The 15589-nt window shown below is 43.4% G+C and overlaps 1 protein-coding gene across 1 annotated transcript in view; it reads right to left on the minus strand.

The window, feature by feature from the left end:
- Window positions 1-15589, minus strand: part of LOC124044978 (alpha carbonic anhydrase 8-like) — a 30305-nt gene that overhangs the window by 4878 nt on the left and 9838 nt on the right. Inside the window, exon 2 of the mRNA XM_046364182.1 lies at window positions 2967-3057. Within this exon, the coding sequence (XP_046220138.1) occupies window positions 2967-3021 (55 nt within the window). The 5' untranslated portion in view covers window positions 3022-3057. The remainder of the gene's footprint in view (window positions 1-2966; window positions 3058-15589) is intronic.

Genomic DNA, 15589 nt, shown 5'->3' on the forward strand with positions numbered 1-15589 from the left:
AGGACAGCTAGCTTCCATCTTCCTTTAGGTACATTGACTTCAAACCTAGAACGCTTATTTGTAATTTTTGTTGTTTACATAGGCAAGTCAGTTAAGAACAAATTCTTAGTTACAATGATGGCCTACCCCCAGCCAAACCCAGATGACACTGGGCCAATTGTGCACCACCCTATGGGACTCCCAATCACAGCCAGATGTGATACAGCCTGGATTTGAACCAGGGACTGTAGTGACGCCTCTTGTACTGAGATGCAGTGCCTTAGACCGCTGCACCACTCGGGAGTTCTCATCCCCTTCCATACACAGTAATTATGAGAACTTCAGGAGGACGTCTTTCAACCTATCAGAGCTCTTGTATCATGAACTGACATATTGTCCATCCAATGAAAGGATCAGAGGATGAATCTAGTACTGAAAGAATAAGCTACAGCTAGCTAGCACTGCGGTGCATAAAATGTGATGAGTTGTTGACTCAAAGAGAGAGAAAGACCATAGTTGAACAGTTTTGAACAAATTCATTTCTTAAAAAATGTAAGAGAAGCAAGAGAGAGAGAGAGAGCTATATTTAGTTGTATTTCTGTTCACTTTCACTTATCTAGCTAGCGAATGCAGCTAGCTAGTTTAGCCTACTCAAACACCAGGCACAAACAGAGGGATGCTATGTTAGCTAGCTGTCTATAACAGAGGGATGCTATGTTAGCTAGCTGTCTATAACAGAGGGATGCTATGTTAGCTAGCTGGCTATAACAGAGGGATGCTATGTTAGCTAGCTGGCTATAACAGAGGGATGCTATGTTAGCTAGCTGTCTATAACAGAGGGATGCTATGTTAGCTAGCTGGCTATAACAGAGGGATGCTATGTTAGCTAGCTGTCTATAACAGAGGGATGCTATGTTAGCTAGCTGGCTATAACAGAGGGATGCTATGTTAGCTAGCTGGCTATAACAGAGGGATGCTATGTTAGCTAGCTGGCTATAACAGAGGGATGCTATGTTAGCTAGCTGGCTATAACAGAGGGATGCTATGTTAGCTAGCTGGCTATGGCTATCCAACACTGAAACTCTTCTTAGTCAAGGGAAGCTTTTGGTTTTATTAGTTTAATGCCACCAGGGACTGCCGGTGGAACTGCTAAACTGCTTGCTGTACACTGTATAGTGTGGGGTTAGGATGTACTGTAGCCCGAGGCTGGCTGGATGGGGTTAGGATGTACTGTAGGCCGAGGCTGGATGGGGTTAGGATGTGCTGTAGGCCGAGGCTGGCTGGATGGGGTTAGGATGTACTGTAGGACGAGGCTGGATGGGGTGAGGATGTACTGTAGGCCGAGGCTGGCTGGATGGGGTTAGGATTTACTGTAGGCCAAGGCTGGATGGATGGGGTTAGGATGTACTGTAGGCCGAGGCTGGCTGGATGGGGTTAGGATGTACTGTAGGATGAGGCTGGATGGGGTGAGGATTTACTGTAGGCCGAGGCTGGATGGGGTTAGGATGTTCTATTGGCCGAGGCTGGATGGGGTTAGGATGTACTGTAGGCCGAGGCTGGATGGGGCTAGAATTTACTGTAGGCTGAGGCTGGATGGGGTTAGGATGTACTGTAGGCAAAGGCTGGCTGGATGGGGTTAGGATTTACTGTAGGCCGAGGCTGGTTGAGGTTAGGATTTACTGGAGGCCGAGGCTGGATGGGGTTAGGATGTTCTATTGGCCGAGGCTGGATGGGGTTAGGATTTACTGTAGGCCGAGGCTGGATGGGGTTAGGATGTACTGTATGCCGAGGCTGGTTGGGGTTAGGATTTACTGGAGGCCGAGGCTGGATGGGGTTAGGATTTACTGGAGGCCGAGGCTGGATGGGGTTAGGATTTACTGGAGGCCGAGGCTGGATGGGGTTGGGATGTACTGTAGGCCGAGACTGGTTGAGGTTAGGATTTACTGGAGGCCGAGGCTCTGGATGGGGTTAGGATGTTCTATTGGCCGAGGCTGGATGGGGTTAGGATTTACTGTAGGCCGAGGCTGGATGGGGTTAGGATGTACTGTAGGCCGAGGCTGGTTGGGGTTAGGATTTACTGGAGGCCGAGACTGGATGGGGTTAGGATTTACTGGAGGCCGAGGCTGGATGGGGTTGGGATGTACTGTAGGCCGAGACTGAATGGGGTTAGAATGTACTGTAGGCCGAGACTGAATGGGGTTAGAATGTACTGTAGGCCGAGGCTGGATGGATGGGGTTAGGATGTACTGTATGCCGAGGCTGGATGGATGTGGTTAGAATGTACTGTAGGCCGAGGCTGGATGGATGGGGTTAGAATGTACTGTAGGCCGAGGCTGGATGGATGGGGTTAGAATGTGCTGTAGGCCGAGGCTGGATGGGGTTTATTTATTTATATTATTATTATTATTATTTCTATATTTATTATTTATGGATGGCCATACTTAGGGTGATTTTGTATGTTGTGTACGTAATCAAATGATCAATGACAGATGAAGACCAATGTCTTCTTTGGTTTTTGCTGCCTTCTTGGCCAGGTCTTCCTTGAAAATGAGTTATATTCACCGCAACGGGACAACCTGGTTAAACCAAAGGTTGAAACCAACTCTGAAATGTTACGTTTTTTTGGAGTTTGTCCTCTGTTTATAAATAGCAGAGGAACTAGACTACAGTCAATATAAACGAGTCACGTATTCTTTAGACCAGGGGTTGATAGCGAGGTCAAAGTTCAGTCAACCAAAATGCTCATCAAACATAAACCGGAGTGAATAAAAGACACCCTGTACTTAAGTATTTATTTCACGAAGGTTCAAAAGTTAAAGTGCAGAGTTTGACAGTAATTCTCCATTAAGTTAACACGTGTCCTCCGGTCACTCTTCATATCCTCTATCAGACAAACAAACACCAACACCCAGACTAAACCAGTTGTCTGTCCAAGTTCAATAATGAACGAGACAAAGTCAAGGTTTAAAAATAGGGTTTATCTTTACTTCGATAGAACTGGTTACGAGCCAGGAGGCAGGCGGGGGAGTTAACACTGGTCATGGTGCTTCTGGTCGGGTCTGTCAACGGTTCAATTCCCTGGAGAAAAAAAAGAGACAAGAGAGAAAGAACGAATGAGTGGATCAGCCCGGTTAGACGTGAACAAACAGTCATGGATTTTTTAAAAAATCCTGAACTCTGGAACAATTTGTTTAACCTGTAGTCCAGAAACCTCTGCTGCTATTTTCAGCTATTTAATTTGACAGTACATTTCGGTCATTTATTAGAAGCTATTAGCTGAACTTTGAACTGAAGTAGGTCAAATAACAAATAACGTTGAAGATACTGTAACTTCTATTACTGGTAATCCCACTGAGCAAAAAAACTGGTTGAATCAATTAAATAAATGGAATGAATAAAAAATATATTAAAATAAATAAAAAATATATTGATAAATTACATTTATCAATATATTTTGACGTGGAATCTATGTGGAAAATACATTGGATTTGAAAAAAGTCAAACAATTGTTGTTTTTCAGGGTAAAATTTCAACCACAGGATTACATCACCGTGGTAACCAAATATCACGCTATTTGTTACTGACTATTACCAAGGTGCTGCCGTGAGAATGATAGTTGAGAGATCTCCACTTAAAAAACTAAATAGATTTACTGTTACTATCCGTTTAGCAAAGCTAATTAAATGTTACCATTGCTTTGTCACTCACATCAGCAATGATGCTATTTAGGCCTATATAGCACTTGCAAAAACATCAACAGCTATTTGCATATTTACAGTTAAGAACAAATTCTTATTTTTCAATGACGGCCTATCAAATCAAATCAAATTTATTTATATAGCCCTTCGTACATCAGCTGATATCTCAAAGTGCTGTACAGAAACCCAGCCTAAAACCCCAAACAGCAAACAATGCAGGTGTAAAAGCCAAACCTGGACAACGTTGGGCCCATTGTGCGCCGCCCTACGGGACTCCCGATCACGGCCAGATGTGAGGCACCTTGGATTTAAACCAGGGACTGCAGTGACTAATCTTGCATTAGTTCCTAGTAACTAGTATTGTATAGTGTCGTTCCTAGTTCTTAGTAACTAGTCTTGTATAGTGTTGTGCCTAGTAACTAGTAACTAGTCTTGTATAGTGTTCCTAGTAACTAGTCTTGAATAGTGTCTGTCCCAGTTCCTAGTAACTAGTCTTGTATAGTGTTGTGCCTAGTAACTAGTAACTAGTCTTGTATAGTGTTCCTAGTAACTAGTCTTGTATAGTGTCTGTCCCAGGTCCTAGTAACTAGTCTTGTATAGTGTCTGTCCCACTTCCTAGTAACTAGTCTTGTATAGTGTTGTGCCTAGTTCCTAGTAACTAGTCTTGTATAGTGTCGTTCCTAGTAACTAGTCTTGTAAAGTGTCGGTCCCACTTCCTAGTAACTAGTCTTGTATAGTGTTGTTCCTAGTAACTAGTCTTGTATAGTGTCGTTCCCACTTCCTAGTAACTAGTCTTGTATAGTGTTGTTCCTAGTAACTAGTCTTGTATAGTATCGTTCCCACTTCCTAGTAACTAGTCTTGTATAGTGTTGTTCCTAGTAACTAGTCTTGTATAGTGTCGTTCCCACTTCCTAGTAACTAGTCTTGTATAGTGTTGTTCCTAGTAACTAGTCTTGTATAGTGTCGTTCCCACTTCCTAGTAACTAGTCTTGTATAGTGTCATTCCTAGTTCCTAGTAACTAGTCTTGTATAGTGTCGTTCCTAGTAACTAGTCTTGTATAGTGTCGTTCCTAGTAACTAGTCTTGTATAGTATCGGTCCCACTTCCTAGTAACTAGTCTTGTATAGTGTCGTTCCTAGTAACTAGTCTTGTATAGTGTCGTTCCCACTTCCTAGTAACTAGTCTTGTATAGTGTCGTTCCCACTTCCTAGTAACTAGTCTTGTATAGTGTCGGTCCCACTTCCTAGTAACTAGTCTTGTATAGTGTTGTTCCTAGTAACTAGTCTTGTATAGTATCGGTCCCACTTCCTAGTAACTAGTCTTGTATAGTGTTGTTCCTAGTAACTAGTCTTGTATAGTATCGGTCCCACTTCCTAGTAACTAGTCTTGTATAGTGTATAGTTCCCACTTCCTAGTAACTAGTCTTGTATAGTGTCGTTCCTAGTAACTAGTCTTGTATAGTGTCGTTCCCACTTCCTAGTAACTAGTCTTGTATAGTGTCGTTCCTAGTAACTAGTCTTGTATAGTGTCGTTCCCACTTCCTAGTAACTAGTCTTGTATAGTGTCGTTCCTAGTAACTAGTCTTGTATAGTGTCGTTCCCACTTCCTAGTAACTAGTCTTGTATAGTGTCGTTCCTAGTAACTAGTCTTGTATAGTGTCGTTCCCACTTCCTAGTAACTAGTCTTGTATAGTGTCGTTCCCACTTCCTAGTAACTAGTCTTGTATAGTGTGTTCCACTTCCTAGTAACTAGTCTTGTATAGTGTCGTTCCCACTTCCTAGTAACTAGTCTTGTATAGTGTCGTTCCTAGTAACTAGTCTTGTATAGTGTCGTTCCCACTTCCTAGTAACTAGTCTTGTATAGTGTCGTTCCCACTTCCTAGTAACTAGTCTTGTATAGTGTCGGTCCCACTTCCTAGTAACTAGTCTTGTATAGTGTTGTTCCTAGTAACTAGTCTTGTATCGTTCCTAGTAAGTCTTGTATAGTTCGGTCCCACTTCCTAGTAACTAGTCTTGTATAGTGTTGTTCCTAGTAACTAGTCTTGTATAGTGTCGTTCCCACTTCCTAGTAACTAGTCTTGTATAGTGTTGTTCCTAGTAACTAGTCTTGTATAGTGTCGTTCCCACTTCCTAGTAACTAGTCTTGTATAGTAGTGTTCCTAGTTCCTAGTAACTAGTCTTGTATAGTGTCGTTCCCACTTCCTAGTAACTAGTCTTGTATAGTGTTGTTCCTAGTAACTAGTCTTGTATAGTGTCGTTCCCACTTCCTAGTAACTAGTCTTGTATAGTGTCGTTCCTAGTTCCTAGTAACTAGTCTTGTATAGTGTCGTTCCTAGTAACTAGTCTTGTATAGTGTCGTTCCTAGTAACTAGTCTTGTATAGTGTCGTTCCTAGTAACTAGTCTTGTATAGTGTCGTTCCTAGTAACTAGTCTTGTATAGTATCGGTCCCACTTCCTAGTAACTAGTCTTGTATAGTGTCGTTCCTAGTAACTAGTCTTGTATAGTGTCGTTCCTAGTAACTAGTCTTGTATAGTGTCGTTCCTAGTAACTAGTCTTGTATAGTGTCGTTCCTAGTAACTAGTCTTGTATAGTGTCGTTCCCACTTCCTAGTAACTAGTCTTGTATAGTATCGGTCCCACTTCCTAGTAACTAGTCTTGTATAGTTTCGTTCCCACTTCCTAGTAACTAGTCTTGTATAGTATCGGTCCCACTTCCTAGTAACTAGTCTTGTATAGTGTCGTTCCTAGTAACTAGTCTTGTATAGTATCGGTCCCACTTCCTAGTAACTAGTCTTGTATAGTGTCGTTCCCACTTCCTAGTAACTAGTCTTGTATAGTGTCGTTCCTAGTAACTAGTCTTGTATAGTGTCGTTCCCACTTCCTAGTAACTAGTCTTGTATAGTGTCGTTCCTAGTAACTAGTCTTGTATAGTGTCGTTCCTAGTAACTAGTCTTGTATAGTGTCGTTCCTAGTAACTAGTCTTGTATAGTGTCGTTCCTAGTAACTAGTCTTGTATAGTGTCGTTCCTAGTAACTAGTCTTGTATAGTATCGGTCCCACTTCCTAGTAACTAGTCTTGTATAGTGTCGTTCCTAGTAACTAGTCTTGTATAGTGTCGTTCCTAGTAACTAGTCTTGTATAGTGTCGTTCCTAGTAACTAGTCTTGTATAGTGTCGTTCCTAGTAACTAGTCTTGTATAGTGTCGTTCCCACTTCCTAGTAACTAGTCTTGTATAGTATCGGTCCCACTTCCTAGTAACTAGTCTTGTATAGTGTCGTTCCCACTTCCTAGTAACTAGTCTTGTATAGTATCGGTCCCACTTCCTAGTAACTAGTCTTGTATAGTGTCGTTCCTAGTAACTAGTCTTGTATAGTATCGGTCCCACTTCCTAGTAACTAGTCTTGTATAGTGTCGTTCCCACTTCCTAGTAACTAGTCTTGTATAGTGTCGTTCCTAGTAACTAGTCTTGTATAGTGTCGTTCCCACTTCCTAGTAACTAGTCTTGTATAGTGTCGTTCCTAGTAACTAGTCTTGTATAGTGTCGTTCCCACTTCCTAGTAACTAGTCTTGTATAGTGTCGTTCCTAGTAACTAGTCTTGTATAGTGTCGTTCCCACTTCCTAGTAACTAGTCTTGTATAGTGTCGTTCCTAGTAACTAGTCTTGTATAGTGTCGTTCCCACTTCCTAGTAACTAGTCTTGTATAGTATCGGTCCCACTTCCTAGTAACTAGTCTTGTATAGTGTCGTTCCCACTTCCTAGTAACTAGTCTTGTATAGTGTCGTTCCTAGTAACTAGTCTTGTATAGTGTCGTTCCCACTTCCTAGTAACTAGTCTTGTATAGTATCGGTCCCACTTCCTAGTAACTAGTCTTGTATAGTGTCGTTCCCACTTCCTAGTAACTAGTCTTGTATAGTGTCGTTCCTAGTAACTAGTCTTGTATAGTGTCGTTCCCACTTCCTAGTAACTAGTCTTGTATAGTGTCGTTCCTAGTAACTAGTCTTGTATAGTGTCGTTCCCACTTCCTAGTAACTAGTCTTGTATAGTGTCGTTCCTAGTAACTAGTCTTGTATAGTGTCGTTCCTAGTAACTAGTCTTGTATAGTGTCGTTCCCACTTCCTAGTAACTAGTCTTGTATAGTATCGGTCCCACTTCCTAGTAACTAGTCTTGTATAGTGTCGTTCCTAGTAACTAGTCTTGTATAGTATCGGTCCCACTTCCTAGTAACTAGTCTTGTATAGTGTTGTTCCTAGTAACTAGTCTTGTATAGTGTCGTTCCTAGTAACTAGTCTTGTATAGTGTCGTTCCTAGTAACTAGTCTTGTATAGTGTCGTTCCCACTTCCTAGTAACTAGTCTTGTATAGTATCGGTCCCACTTCCTAGTAACTAGTCTTGTATAGTGTTGTTCCTAGTAACTAGTCTTGTATAGTGTCGTTCCCACTTCCTAGTAACTAGTCTTGTATAGTATCGGTCCCACTTCCTAGTAACTAGTCTTGTATAGTGTTGTTCCTAGTAACTAGTCTTGTATAGTGTCGTTCCTAGTAACTAGTCTTGTATAGTGTCGTTCCTAGTAACTAGTCTTGTATAGTGTCGTTCCCACTTCCTAGTAACTAGTCTTGTATAGTATCGGTCCCACTTCCTAGTAACTAGTCTTGTATAGTATCGGTCCCACTTCCTAGTAACTAGTCTTGTATAGTGTCGTTCCCACTTCCTAGTAACTAGTCTTGTATAGTGTCGTTCCTAGTAACTAGTCTTGTATAGTATCGTTCCCACTTCCTAGTAACTAGTCTTGTATAGTGTCGTTCCTAGTAACTAGTCTTGTATAGTATCGGTCCCACTTCCTAGTAACTAGTCTTGTATAGTGTCGTTCCTAGTAACTAGTCTTGTATAGTGTCGTTCCCACTTCCTAGTAACTAGTCTTGTATAGTGTCGTTCCTAGTAACTAGTCTTGTATAGTGTCGTTCCCACTTCCTAGTAACTAGTCTTGTATAGTGTCGTTCCTAGTAACTAGTCTTGTATAGTGTCGTTCCCACTTCCTAGTAACTAGTCTTGTATAGTGTTGTTCCTAGTAACTAGTCTTGTATAGTGTCGTTCCCACTTCCTAGTAACTAGTCTTGTATAGTATCGGTCCCACTTCCTAGTAACTAGTCTTGTATAGTGTCGTTCCCACTTCCTAGTAACTAGTCTTGTATAGTGTCGTTCCTAGTAACTAGTCTTGTATAGTATCGGTCCCACTTCCTAGTAACTAGTCTTGTATAGTGTCGTTCCTAGTAACTAGTCTTGTATAGTGTCGTTCCTAGTAACTAGTCTTGTATAGTGTCGTTCCCACTTCCTAGTAACTAGTCTTGTATAGTGTTGTTCCTAGTAACTAGTCTTGTATAGTGTCGTTCCCACTTCCTAGTAACACTTCCTAGTAACTAGTCTTGTATAGTGTCGTTCCTAGTAACTAGTCTTGTATAGTATCGGTCCCACTTCCTAGTAACTAGTCTTGTATAGTGTCGTTCCCACTTCCTAGTAACTAGTCTTGTATAGTGTCGTTCCTAGTAACTAGTCTTGTATAGTGTCGTTCCTAGTAACTAGTCTTGTATAGTGTCGTTCCCACTTCCTAGTAACTAGTCTTGTATAGTGTCGTTCCTAGTAACTAGTCTTGTATAGTATCGGTCCCACTTCCTAGTAACTAGTCTTGTATAGTATCGGTCCCACTTCCTAGTAACTAGTCTTGTATAGTGTTGTTCCTAGTAACTAGTCTTGTATAGTGTCGTTCCCACTTCCTAGTAACTAGTCTTGTATAGTGTCGTTCCTAGTAACTAGTCTTGTATAGTGTCGGTCCCACTTCCTAGTAACTAGTCTTGTATAGTGTCGTTCCTAGTAACTAGTCTTGTATAGTGTCGTCCCACTTCCTAGTAACTAGTCTTGTATAGTATCGGTCCCACTTCCTAGTAACTAGTCTTGTATAGTGTTGTTCCTAGTAACTAGTCTTGTATAGTGTCGTTCCTAGTAACTAGTCTTGTATAGTGTCGTTCCCACTTCCTAGTAACTAGTCTTGTATAGTGTCGTTCCTAGTAACTAGTCTTGTATAGTATCGGTCCCACTTCCTAGTAACAATAATCTCCTTAGTCACTGAGGTGAATTTATTTTTGTTGTAGTATTGAGGAAATCAACTGTAAATCTGTCTAGTAAACAACAGATTTGTCAGTAATATTAACCTCTTCACAGATACAGTAATAAAATCGTCTGTCGTCTTGACCTTCAATGTCTGGTTTGATAATGAAACAGAGATTAAACTATCAATGGAAACTCAAACACGCAACCAAACCGGGTTTAATCTCCCAGACAAAAGCTTGATATGTCAACCTGGGGGGGGGGGGGGGGGGGCGGTGGCGTGTTCCTTTGACTCCAAGTCTGGAATCAGCCAGCCGCCCTCCGGCTAAAAAAAGCAGAACGTTGTTGACTCTAGATAACAGTTGTTCTGTGTATCATAGGACCTTTCAGAAATATTTGTTTTCCTGTTGGATGCTCAGAGAAAAAAACAGGCACTACCTGGAAAAAGGTTGTTGTCTTGTTGCTCAACAGTGTCTGGACTGCACAACTTGTGGCGTGTTTTTGTCATAAATATGAAATAATCTGATATTTATGGACATGTATGTTGTCACGATGAGATGTTGAGAGGCTGACACACAGGGCAAATGGTTCGGACGATACCGACGTTTTCGTGGGAAGACCGATTTTTCAGGATGTCTCGTGGACTGACAAACACGGCAGTTGGCGGATTGTTATCTCTCGCTTGAACAGATGGATTTAGATGGGGAATTAGATGGGGATTTAGATGGGGATTAAGATAGGGATTTAGATAGGGATTTAGATAGGGAATTAGATGGGGATTTAGATGGGGAATTAGATGGGGATTTAGATAGGGAATTAGATGGAGATTTAGATAGGGAATTAGATGGATATTTAGATAGGGAATTAGATGGGGATTTAGATAGAGGGGGATTTAGATAGGGAATTAGATGGAGATTTAGATGGGGATTTAGATAGGGAAGTAGATGGAGATTTAGATAGGGAATTAGATGGAGATTTAGATGCGGAATTAGATGGAGATTTAGATAGGGAATTAGATGGAGATTTAGATAGGGAATTAGATGGAGATTTAGATGGAGATTTAGATGGGGATTTAGATAGGGAATTAGATGATTTAGATAGGGAATTATTCTTCCTATCTTATCCATGCATATTACCTCAATTACCTCGACTAACACCGTACATTGACTCTCTACTGGTACCCCCAGTATATAGCCTCCACATTGACTCTGTACCGGTACCCCCTGTATATAGCCTCCATATTGACTCTGTCGTAATACCCTGTATATAGCCCCCACATTGACTCTGTACTGGTACCCCCTGTATATAGCCCCCACATTGACTCTGTACCGGTACCCCCTGTATATAGCCCCCACATTGACTCTGTACTGGTACCCCCAGTATATAGCCCCCACATTGACTCTGTACCGGTACCCCCTGTATATAGCCCCCACATTGACTCTGTACTGGTACCCCCAGTATATAGCCCCCACATTGACTCTGTACCGGTACCTCCTGTATATAGCCTCCACATTGACTCTGTAACTGTACCCCCCTAAATATAGCCTCCACATTGACTCTGTACCGGTACCCCCTGTATATAGCCTCCACATTGACTCTGTACCAGTACCCCCTGTATATAGCCCCCACATTGACTCTGTACCGGTACCCCCTGTATATAGCCTCCACATTGACTCTGTACCGGTACCCCCTGTGTATAGCCTCCACATTGACTCTGTACCGGTACCCCCTGTATATAGCTTCCATATTGACTCTGTACCGGTACCCCCTGTATATAGCCTCCATATTGACTCTGTCGTAATACCCTGTATATAGCCTCCATATTGACTCTGTACCGGTAACCCCTGTATATAGCTTCCATATTGACTCTGTACCGGTACCCCCTGTATATAGCCTCCACATTGACTCTGTCGTAACACCCTGTATATAGCCTCCACATTGACTCTGTACCGGTACCCCCTGTATATAGCTTCCATATTGACTCTGTACCGGTACCCCCTGTATATAGCCTCCATATTGACTCTGTCGTAATACCCTGTATATAGCCTCCATATTGACTCTGTACCGGTAACCCCTGTATATAGCCTCCACATTGACTCAGTCGTAACAACCTGTATATAGCCTCCATATTGACTCTGTACCGGTACCCCCTGTATATAGGCTCCACATTGACTCTGTACCGGTACCCCCTGTATATAGGCTCCACATTGACTCTGTACCGGTACCCCCTGTATATAGGCTCCACATTGACTCTGTACCGGTACCCCCTGTATATAACCTCCACATTGACTCTGTACCTGTACCCCCCTAAATATAGCCTCCACATTGACTCTGTACCGGTACCCCCTGTATATAGCCTCCATATTGACTCTGTACCGGTACCCCCTGTATTTAGCCTCCACATTGACTCTGTACCGGTAACCCCTGTATATAGCCTCCATATTGACTCTGTCGTAATACCCTGTATATAGCCTCCATATTGACTCTGTACCGGTACTCCCTGTATATAGCCTCCACATTGACTCTGTACCGTAACACCCTGTATATAGCCTCCATATTGACTCTGTCGTAATACCCTGTATATAACCTCCACATTGACTCTGTACCGGTACCCCCTGTATATAGCCTCCATATTGACTCTGTCGTAATACCCTGTATATAGCCTCCATATTGACTCTGTACCGGTACCCCCTGTATATAGCCTCCACATTGACTCTGTACCGGTACCCCCTGTATATAGCCTCCACATTGACTCTGTATAAGAATCCCCAAATATAGCCTCCACATTGACTCTGTACTGGTACCCCCTGTATATAGCCTCCACATTGACTCTGTACTGGTACCCCCTGTATATAGCCTCCACATTGACTCTGTACTGGTACCCCCTGTATATAGCCTCCACATTGACTCTGTACCGGTACCCCCTGTATATAGCCTCCACATTGACTCTGTACCGGTACCTCCTGTATATAGCCTCCACATTGACTCTGTACCGGTACCCCCTGTATATAGCCCCCACATTGACTCTGTACTGGTACCCCCAGTATATAGCCCCCACATTGACTCTGTACCGGTACCTCCTGTATATAGCCTCCACATTGACTCTGTAACTGTACCCCCCTAAATATAGCCTCCACATTGACTCTGTACCGGTACCCCCTGTATATAGCCTCCACATTGACTCTGTACCAGTACCCCCTGTATATAGCCCCCACATTGACTCTGTACCGGTACCCCCTGTATATAGCCTCCACATTGACTCTGTACCGGTACCCCCTGTATATAGCTTCCATATTGACTCTGTACCGGTACCCCCTGTATATAGCCTCCATATTGACTCTGTCGTAATACCCTGTATATAGCCTCCATATTGACTCTGTACCGGTAACCCCTGTATATAGCTTCCATATTGACTCTGTACCGGTACCCCCTGTATATAGCCTCCACATTGACTCTGTCGTAACACCCTGTATATAGCCTCCACATTGACTCTGTACCGGTACCCCCTGTATATAGCTTCCATATTGACTCTGTACCGGTACCCCCTGTATATAGCCTCCATATTGACTCTGTCGTAATACCCTGTATATAGCCTCCATATTGACTCTGTACCGGTAACCCCTGTATATAGCCTCCACATTGACTCAGTCGTAACAACCTGTATATAGCCTCCATATTGACTCTGTACCGGTACCCCCTGTATATAGGCTCCACATTGACTCTGTACCGGTACCCCCTGTATATAGGCTCCACATTGACTCTGTACCGGTACCCCCTGTATATAGGCTCCACATTGACTCTGTACCGGTACCCCCTGTATATAACCTCCACATTGACTCTGTACCTGTACCCCCCTAAATATAGCCTCCACATTGACTCTGTACCGGTACCCCCTGTATATAGCCTCCATATTGACTCTGTACCGGTACCCCTGTATTTAGCCTCCACATTGACTCTGTACCGGTAACCCCTGTATATAGCCTCCATATTGACTCTGTCGTAATACCCTGTATATAGCCTCCATATTGACTCTGTACCGGTACTCCCTGTATATAGCCTCCACATTGACTCTGTACCGTAACACCCTGTATATAGCCTCCATATTGACTCTGTCGTAATACCCTGTATATAGCCTCCACATTGACTCTGTACCGGTACCCCCTGTATATAGCCTCCATATTGACTCTGTCGTAATACCCTGTATATAGCCTCCATATTGACTCTGTACCGGTACCCCCTGTATATAGCCTCCACATTGACTCTGTACCGGTACCCCCTGTATATAGCCTCCACATTGACTCTGTACTGGTACCCCCTGTATATAGCCTCCACATTGACTCTGTACCGGTACCCCCTGTATATAGCCTCCACATTGACTCTGTATAAGAATCCCCAAATATAGCCTCCACATTGACTCTGTACTGGTACCCCCTGTATATAGCCTCCACATTGACTCTGTACTGGTACCCCCTGTATATAGCCTCCACATTGACTCTGTACTGGTACCCCCTGTATATAGCCTCCACATTGACTCTGTACCGGTACCCCCTGTATATAGCCTCCACATTGACTCTGTACCGGTACCTCCTGTATATAGTCTCCACATTGACTCTGTACCAGTACCACCTGTATATAGCCTCCACATTGACTCTGTACCGGTACCCCCTGTATATAGCCTCCACATTGACTCTGTACCGGTACCCCCTGTATATAGCCCCCACATTGACTCTGTACCGGTACCCCCTGTATATAGCCCCCACATTGACTCTGTACCGGTACCCCCTGTATATAGCCTCCACATTGACTCTGTACCGGTACCTCCTGTATATAGTCTCCACATTGACTCTGTACCGGTACCCCCTGTATATAGCCTCCACATTGACTCTGTATAAGAATCCCCAAATATAGCCTCCACATTGACTCTGTACTGGTACCCCCTGTATATAGCCTCCACATTGACTCTGTACTGGTACCCCCTGTATATAGCCTCCACATTGACTCTGTACTGGTACCCCCTGTATATAGCCTCCACATTGACTCTGTACCGGTACCCCCTGTATATAGCCTCCACATTGACTCTGTACCGGTACCCCCTGTATATAGCCTCCACATTGACTCTGTACCGGTACCCCCTGTATATAGCCTCCACATTGACTCTGTACCGGTACCCCCTGTATATAGCCCCCACATTGACTCTGTACCGGTACCCCCTGTATATAGCCCCCACATTGACTCTGTACCGGTACCCCCTGTATATAGCCTCCACATTGACTCTGTACCGGTACCTCCTGTATATAGTCTCCACATTGACTCTGTACCGGTACCCCCTGTATATAGCCTCCACATTGACTCTCTCTCAGACTTAAAGTGGGTTTTTCCATCAAATCGCTATTAGTTAGCTGTCTGCCTGTAGTGAATGAATACGCTTATATCACGCCCACGGCGTCCTTGCGTCAAATGTTACGCAGCATCATCTGGAGACTAACTGCAACAAGAGTTTCAACGTTCACCTTCTGCTACCATTTCTGTCAAGCCGTCTTACAGCGTACAGCGTACAGTTCGACTCACGCGATGTCTCTGCAACGCAATGCTGCGCGTCGGGAAGCGAATGGGGTATCCATTTGTCATGCAGACAGCATGGTCCCCCCCCCCTTTCCATAGAGTCCCTGTAAGGCTGTGTAAACCACACAGCACCACACGCAGAGACAGAGTGAAAGCGTCACCGTTACACTTGTATTAGGCTATGTAGGGGATAGGTCACGCATTGGCAGACAGCCCTCCCTTTTCCGACTGTACCCTGCTGTGGGAAGGAGT

The sequence above is a fragment of the Oncorhynchus gorbuscha genome, linkage group LG10 (genome assembly GCF_021184085.1).
Source record: "Oncorhynchus gorbuscha isolate QuinsamMale2020 ecotype Even-year linkage group LG10, OgorEven_v1.0, whole genome shotgun sequence".
Lineage (NCBI taxonomy): Eukaryota > Metazoa > Chordata > Actinopteri > Salmoniformes > Salmonidae > Oncorhynchus > Oncorhynchus gorbuscha.